This window comes from Pelobates fuscus, chromosome 3 (genome assembly GCF_036172605.1).
Source record: "Pelobates fuscus isolate aPelFus1 chromosome 3, aPelFus1.pri, whole genome shotgun sequence".
In the NCBI taxonomy this organism is placed as follows: domain Eukaryota; kingdom Metazoa; phylum Chordata; class Amphibia; order Anura; family Pelobatidae; genus Pelobates; species Pelobates fuscus.
In genome coordinates, this window is record NC_086319.1 from 243,475,251 (window position 1) to 243,484,592 (window position 9,342).

The 9,342-nt window shown below is 33.3% G+C and overlaps 1 protein-coding gene across 1 annotated transcript in view; it reads right to left on the reverse strand.

The window, feature by feature from the left end:
- Positions 1-2,983: 2,983 nt before the first annotated feature.
- TASOR2 (transcription activation suppressor family member 2) overlaps positions 2,984-9,342 on the reverse strand; it is a 69,668-nt gene continuing 63,309 nt past the window's right edge. Inside the window, exon 21 of the mRNA XM_063448290.1 lies at positions 2,984-3,321. Coding sequence (XP_063304360.1) covers positions 3,315-3,321 — 7 coding nt within the window. The 3' untranslated portion in view covers positions 2,984-3,314. The remainder of the gene's footprint in view (positions 3,322-9,342) is intronic.

The following is a 9,342-nucleotide window of genomic DNA, read 5'->3' on the forward strand; positions in this document are numbered from 1 at the left end:
TAGCATATGGTAAATATTGTCGAAGATATGCGCATTTGGTCATTATACATCTTGTACATTTTCCGTTGCCGCCTTATCCAGAATAATTGACATTTTAACGTGTGTGTGTCACCTGGTGTGTCTGTAACAAGGCCAAACATTCAAGGGTATGTAAACTTTTGATCAGGGCCATTTGGGTGATTTCTGTTATGATTTAAAAAAAAAAAAAAAAAACAACTATGTGATAATAAATAGCTTCATATGATCACTATCCTTCAATAAAAAACTGTTTTGTATGAATCATATTTTCAAAATAAATGCAAAAATGTCAATTTCTGCAAGTGTATGGCAAACTTTGAGAACAACTGTAATTAAAACACCTATTAACTTTAACCGAATGCTGGATTCCATGTATCTAATATACTAGTAAGTAACATTCCCTAGAATTGTAGTACATTTCAGTGGTCTTTTTCTGTCTGCATCAGAAGTAGTGTGTCTTCAAGCTTACCATTCTGTGATGGTTTAGACTCAATCTTCTACTTAAAAGGTATCACTACCTTCCATATTGACTGACCATAATTTACTAATGCCTATGCTCCAAGTGTTGGCTCGACAAATCCCAGGCGCCAGCTGTCAATGGTGACCAAGAATTTTGTCAACAGGAGTGAGGAGGAGTGGAGGCAGGCGGCTGGCTGTAAGGAATGGAGGCAGTAAAGAAGCTGTAATCTTCCTACTCCCATCCCTTGCGCACACTGCGGTGATGCGGATACCTGGAATATGACGTCACTCCAGGTCCCGACCTCGCTAAACAGTGTGCAAGAGAGCAAGAAGATGACCAGAGCAGCTACACTAAACCCCAGGGAAAGGATAAAAATACATTTTTTATAAAAATACAAAAAATTATGTGTGTGTGAGAGAATGTCTGTCAGTGAGTCAGTGTGTGTGTCCCTCCCCCCAAATTGCATGGGAATGGTGCTTTTACGCTTGTCTTTTCCTCCATACTGTGCCAGTCTTGCCATGGCTAAGATAATCAAGTTTGATGATCTCAGCAACACCAATTCTTTCCCGTAGAAAACAATTGTAAGGCTAGTGCGCATACGTGGCAAAACGCTGTGCCAATCAGCATCTCCTTATAGAAATGCATTGAATTAATGCCTCTCTGTGGGGAACGTTCAGTGCTTCTATGCAGAGCGTGGAGACGCTGAATGGAGGTGGCTACACACTGTGCAGCACAGAGGTAGGAAGCAATTTAGTGGCCATCTGCATGACTGCCACTAGAGGTGTTACTAGGCAGCAATTTTCTGTTAAAAGGCAGTGTTTACATTGAAAAGCCTGCAGGGACACGCTATAGACACCAGTACTGCTTCATTAAGCTGTAGTGGTTCTTGTACAGTGTCCCTTTAAGAATTGTATTTTTGTCATTGAAAATAATGCTTTAATTAAAAAAAAATAAAAAAACATGGCTTCTAACTTTTTAATTGTACATTAAAAGCAAATTTGTCAAGCCCTACTTGAAGTGTTCTATGCATTCATTTAATGTAACGATTTATTTTGTGTAGCAAGTCATACATATTCTGATTCCTACTTATAATTGGCCTCTCCCTATTATCTACAGATATTTTCTAAGTATCACCCAATTGTAACCTATTGTTTTCTCCCTTGCCTTCTCTGCTTTTTTAGTTTAAAGTATGTATTAAAAGGTGTATAAAAAGTCTACATCTCAAATTAACCACAAAGATTTACGTGTAATGCAGTGCTCCACCACAACAGGTCCAGGTTTCCAGGTTTTTGGTATAGTTTTCATTCGAGTCCTGCGCATTATATTCTATCACACAACTACTAAAGTGAATCTCCAAGCCATATAAGAGATTATATATATATATATATATATATATATATATATATATATATATAATTATATATATATATATATATATATATTCTAGCCAAGTGGATATAAAAAGCAAATGGATAGCCTTTTAGTCTGTGCATAATTCATATACATTTTGATTAGTTATTAATAGGTTTAATTTTGACTTCTTGAAGTAACAGCCCATAATAATTATTGGGTAAAAAAAATACATCTTGAAAGGCTCTATATTGTTAATAGAAATTAGGATATTTTCTACAGTACAGGGGCTTAAATTATTAAATAGCATTTAATTGGGTCTATTGCAAACATATAGAGTAAATATTCAAAACAGGAATTGATTTTGTGCTTATCTCAGTTTCATTATACTTGTCTATATTAAAATACTTGTATCTTTACTAAGAAACCAGTTCCATTATACTGTATGCCAAAGCAATTAAAATAGATAGCTTGATGCTGCATTTTTCACTTGCATTGGTATACAGTATGTCAACTAAAAGTGATAAGGGTCAAATGAAGACAACTACATTCAGAATATTGTGTGTGCACTAGCTAGTTTAATACATACACTAACATTGACTAACTTAAGCTAGTATATTTTATTTATAAAATTGTTACAAATCTTCAAAACAAGTCTATTTAGCAAATATAGCAACAATGCTACTGTTTCTATTGTACAATTTCCGGTAGAAAAGGGATTAGTTGCAGAAATATGAACCCTAGGATTGTATGTGACACTATTTACAGAGAATACCGATACCATTTCAATGAGATACATTAGAAAAAAGAAAAGCTTAAAATATATATATATATATGTATACATGTTATAAGACAGACATTTTGCAATGCAAAATACACAGTTTGCTTTAACATTTAGCTTTTAAGCTATTTAGAATAGCTTCTCTGTGCAGAGAGGCCTGTGCATAAAATGCTTAATAATGGAACAAAGAAATGGCAAATATTCACAAGATGTGAAACAACATACCAAATTCCAACGGTTGATTATTTATACAACACTCTGCAAAAAAAATAAATTATAGCGTTGCTATTTCCTATTTATCTTTCCTATGAAAAGCAAATAACTTAGTTATTTAAAAATATATATATATAAAAAAAACAAAAACAAAAAAACACTGAATAATATCTTCAATTTCCCCATTCATTTTTTCAGTGTTTAGAGAGACTGGGCTGAATTACAAAATTTCCAAATCTCTTTGGTGTCCAATTATTTATATTGTGCAGTATAATACACACCTTTTTCCTGTGGTTATCCCCATAAACTGCGTACAAAGGTGAGCAACACAAGTTTACGGTTTAACAATACCCATCATCTATAATGACATTTTATATCTGCATTCTGAAACTGAACAGATAAAATAAATAATTTAAAAAAACATATACAGTTCAAGTTGACAATCTTGACCCATCTTCATTCACGTGACTCTGATGGTGATTTTCTGATGTTTCATGACCTAGAATGAAGAAAATAAAAAAGGAAAAAAAAAATCAACAATCATCAAGTTAAATAAGTGAATGCTTCCACATTGTTATAAGATTATTACATCCACAGTGAAAAGCATATAGAATACAGTTGCAATCAAAATTATTTAACCCCCCATAGAAGATCAGGTGTATTGTCAAATGTACAGACTTTCAGCTGATTGCAATAAACAAAAGCAATTGAAATAGCTCAACACAACTAACACTTCAAGTAGTTTCACCAAATTCAACTGAAAATGCAACTTATAATGACTTATCCAATCTGAACATTATTCAAGCCCTTCATGGCAAGTTTCTTTAGTACTTAGTAGAGCATTCCTTTGCTGTTATGACTTGCTGTGCATGAGATGAACAGCCAGACACGCTTTTAGCAGCGTTCCTGCGGAATCTTAGCCCATCGCTCATGAGAAATGGTCTCCAGTTCAGTAATATTCTCGGGTGTGCGTGCTGCAACCACCTTCTTCAAATCCCACCAGAATTTTTTTTTTTTTTTTTTATGGGGTTTAAATCAGGTGTCTGTGATGGCTACTGTAGAATTTTCCAATACGTCTTCTGCAACCGAGTTTGGTGGCATTTGAGGTATGCTTGGGATCATGGTTTTGTTGGAAGGTCCAATGACACCCAAGCTTCAGCTTCCAGATACATCAATGAATCAATTTTGCCTTCCACACCCTGCAGGTTTCCAGTACCAGAGGATACAAAGCAGGCTCATAGCATCACCGAGCCACCACCATGCTTAACTGTAGGTAGAGAGTTAATTTCAGTGTATGCTTCATTCTTCTTCCAGACACACCGCTGATCCAATGGGCTGAAAAGTTCCAGTTTAGTTTCATCACTCTAGGAACAGAATTCTAACACTTCGGTGATTTATTTATATGATTTTGAGCATATTGAAGACGATTCTTCTTGTGTTTTGGGTCAGTAGCGGTGTACAACTGGTGTTGTTGCATTGAAACCTACTGCGCTCACGGAAACCTCCGTGCTTGTTGCCAACAAGCCTTGCTGCGTGTTTTTTTCAGTCACTAGAGGGTTTTTCACAACCTCTCTTTTCAAATATCTGGTTGCAGCCATTGATGGCTTCCATTTTCTGTCCTGTCCAGGAAGTGTAACCACTGTTCCTTCAAGTTTGAATGTACAGACTATGCTTCCAACAGTGTCTCTAGGAATATTTAGCACGTTCGCTATCTTTTAGCATCCTGTTCCTTTTTAAGTAGGGCGATGATAAATTCTCTTAACTTTTGAGAACCATTCTTTTGATTCAGCCTTATTTCTAACATGCAGTCAAATGTGACACTCAACAAACCCCTAGCCAGTTCAGGCATTTCAAGTGTTACAGCTTAAGCACACCTGGTGCAACTAATAAAGATTGATTGGTTGCATCAGGTGTGCTTGAGACAACACCTGTTTTGCGTATTTGTGCTCTTGTGAGGGATTCTATTCAGGGGTGAAATACATTTTGAGACTAGAGAAGTCATGATACGTTGCATTTTCAGTTGAATTTGTGTAAACCTCTTGAAACATTAAATGTATTAAGCAATTTCAAATGCTTTTGTTTGATTTGTTCATTGCAAAGAGCTGAAAGTCTGTAAAAAAAACATTTTTTGTAAATCTTTATTTTTGTTAGTTGAAGAAGGTAGAAGAAGGTAGAATATAATATATATATATATAATGGGGTCTCAGAAGGACAGATAATGTAGGGGGTAACCCTTAAAGCTAAATTCAGAACAAGAGAGAGATAATCTGTCCGATGGCCAAAGTTGCAGTTAAAAAAGCTAGTAAGAATAAAACTAGCTCAAGTGAATAACCTAAAGTGAAGTGAACGTTTAAAGCTAGTAGCTGATAAAGATACCAATTACTTGGTTGCAAAAGCTTCCCTGATTTAGTCTCAATGGGACAAAGTATCGAAGTTACCAGTCAGGTATAAAAAACCTGAAGGTGTCAGAATTATGTATTACTGTAGCAAGGTTACTGAAAGTATATACAGTAATTAAGTAAGCTACATTAGCCCAAAATGTGGGGGAGAACCATTAACAATTATATTTGCAGGAAAAAACAATAATAATAACTAAAGATGATAATAGTAGAAAGATATGCCAATAAAACCCAGAGAAAATAAGGAACACTATAGTCACGTAAATTACTCTAGCTAAATAAAGCAGTTTTAGTGTATAGATCATTCTCCTGCAATTTCACTGCTCAATTCACTGTCATTTAGGAGTTAAATCACTTTGTTTCTGTTTATGCAGCCCTAGTCACACCTCCCCTGGCTATGATTGACAGAGCCTGCATGAAAAACAACAACTGGTTTCACTTTCAAACAGATGTAATTTACCTTAAATAATTGTATCTCAATCTCTAAATTGAACTATAATCACATATAGGAGGCTCTTGCAGGGTCTAGCAAGCTATTAACATAGCAGGGGATAAGAAAATCTTAATTAAACAGAACTTGCAATAAAGAAAGCCTAAATAGGGCTCTCTTTACAGGAAGTGTTTATGGAAGGCTGTGCAAGTCACATGCAGGGAGGTGTGACTAGGGTTCATAAACAAAGGGATTTAACTCCTAAATGGCAGAGGATTGAGCAGTGAGGCTGCAGGCATGTTGTATACACCAAAACTGCTTCATGAAGCTAAAGTTGTTCAGGTGACTATAGTGTCCCTTTAATAGCTAGGTAACTTCGATACTTTGTCCCAATGAGACTAAATCAGGGAAGCTTTTGCAACATAGTAATTGGTATCTTTATCAGCTACTAGCTCTTACCTCTGTGGAAAGAACATCCTAGTTTTTTTATTGCCCAATCTTGACAATTATTAGCCGATTATCCTTGTGTATATTTTTCACCACCTTTACTCTTTGTATACTAACTGCCCCCCACAACTCTCCGTCATTGGGGTTCACTTCACTTTAGGTTATTCACTTGAGCTATTTTTATTCTTACTAGCTTTTTAACAATTGTATTAAAAGTTATTTTTTTTAACTGCAACTTTGGCCATCGGACAGATTATCTCTCTTTATTTTTGTTCTGCACAAGAGAACAAAGAGTCTTGCAATGCCACAATAGCATGTCCAAGAGCATCAGATAACACTTTGCACAATGTCATATACATTCAAGAATGTTGCGTTATATGGCATTTTGGTGGTACTGCACAATTTTATAATGTAACAGATATCAGGCTCGGTAAACACTTCTGAGTGCACAGTATTGTGAAGTAAATTGAGCTAACGTAGCTGGCTTTTCCCCCGCACGCTACCAATTAAAGTGAGCCCTGTGTAGATCCTCTATGCCACAGTTGCACTGCACCTTTTATACATATAAAATAATAATAATGCAATAACTCAACGTTAAAATAGTGTAAGGATAGAGAATTAATGGCATAGGAACGTGGGATGGTGGCATAGGCCCAGTAGATAACAGCCTAACGTAGCTGGGGACCAGTCCTGCAAAGGGAGTCTAGACTCAGCCAACGCCAGTACTCAGGAGCCCGTAGAAACAACTGTGGAGGGGTGTCAGCCAGGTGCAGAGATCGGCTTCCCTCCTGCCCCAGGCCGTGATGAGAGCACGCATCTCCGATCCACGGACTCAGGAGCTCATGTTAGAGTCCAAATCCTTCCCAGAATGGGGATAGCAGAAGCTCCGGGTGTTTCTTCGCTACCTGCAGAGTTGGGGCCTTCAGCCTCTGTGGACGATGCTGAGGGAGTACCTCCCTTAGGGCTCTCAGGACAGATGGACCAGTGTATGCAGGTACAAGCTGTCGCATAGTAGTTGTGCCCGGAGAGGGCCTGCCTACTCCCCATTCATCTCCTCTCCGCTTATCACTCCAGCCCCGAGCTGTCTCCGCCATAACATAAGCCTCCAATTTTGCACAGAAACAATCAAAAGTTGTGTCGATGTGCTATGTTAGAGTATCCATTATGCTCTCCCGGGCTGGTGCCGACCACGTGGGCTTCTGCTCGGCAAGCGTGACCGCCATCTTGCATGGTTGTTGCCTGCGCCATTATAGCTGCCTGCAGCTGGTCAGGGTATGCAGAGTGGGTCAGTGGGGACCGGAATAACCCCTGATGATCTGGGGTGAGGCAGCACCTCTAGCCTGTGAACCAGGTGAGCGTCCGTCTCCCCTTGGTTATTATTATCTCCATTTACATAGCGTCAACAGATTCCGTAGCGTTACAATATAACAAGCATAGTTTCCAACAAGCATAGGCCGCAAGCCTCGAGTCGGGCAGTTCAGCGGAGGAGATCCTCGTGACTGGTATCCCCAGGTACAGCGTCATTCCGTGAACAGGAAAGATGCAGGCTGCAGTTAATTAGGGTGAGTGGACTGGGAATAGTCCACAATAATTGAAACCTGGGGTGGGAGCTCTTGCTGAACACGTCTGAGCTGCATGGCAGTCAAGCTCCGACCTGAAAGTCTGTAAATTTTGATTTGCAACTGTACATACTCTTATTTCACCAAGTATTAAAATCATCATTAACCTCCCTGGCGGTATGATTATGTCAGGAATTTTGTACCAAAAGCGGTACCATTTTTTTGCATTTGAATTACCCGCCCAGTTCCGCCCCCATGTCAGGCATGTCAATTAAATTTTAATTAATCAAATCACATAATTACGTTAAAAGATTATTTAAATATACATGTAGAATTTACGTGTATACTAATGTAATTATATGTATTTATCTATATATATATATATATATATATATATATATTTGCGGTTATTTGTATTTTATATATATATATATATATATATAGATATATATAGAATGTCATTCTAAGTGTATTTTGTTACCGATATATATATATCAATAATAAAATACAGTTAGAATGAAATTACATATGCATATATAATTTATATAAAATTTTGTTTCAATATTTTATTTATTTTATTATTTTATTTATTATTTTAATTATACGTATTTATATATAATATATATATATGTACATCTACTATATATATATAATATATATACATATTATATATATGTAACGTCATTCTAAGTGTATTTTAATATTAATATATATACACTTAAAATACACTTTGTATGACGTTACATATATATATATATACATATTATATAATATATACACATATTATATATATACACATATTATATATATACACATATTATATATATACATATTATATTATATATATATATATACATATTATATATATATATATACACATTATATATATATATATATACACATATTATATATATATATTAATATATATATATATATATATTAATATATATATATATATATTAATATATATATATATATATATTAATATATATATATATTAATATATATATATATATTAATATATATATATATATTAATATATATATATATATTAATATATGTGTATATATATGTATATATATATATATATATATGTATATATATATATAATATGTATATATATATATAATATGTATATATATATATAATATGTATATATATATATAATATGTATATATATATATATATATATATACATATTATATATATATATACACATATATTAATATATATATATATATATTAATATATATATATATATATTAATATATATATATATACACATATATTAATATATATATATATATTAATATATATATATATATATTAATATATATATATATATATTAATATATATATATATTAATATATATATATATTAATATATATATATATATTAATATATATATATATATATTAATATATATATATATATAATTAATATATATATATATATATTAATATATATATATATATATATTAATATATATATATATATATATATTAATATATATATATATATATAATATATATATATATATATATATATTAATATATATATATATATATTAATATATATATATATATTAATATATATATATATATATATTAATATATATATATATATATATTAATATATATATATAATATATATATATATTAATATATATATATATATAATATAT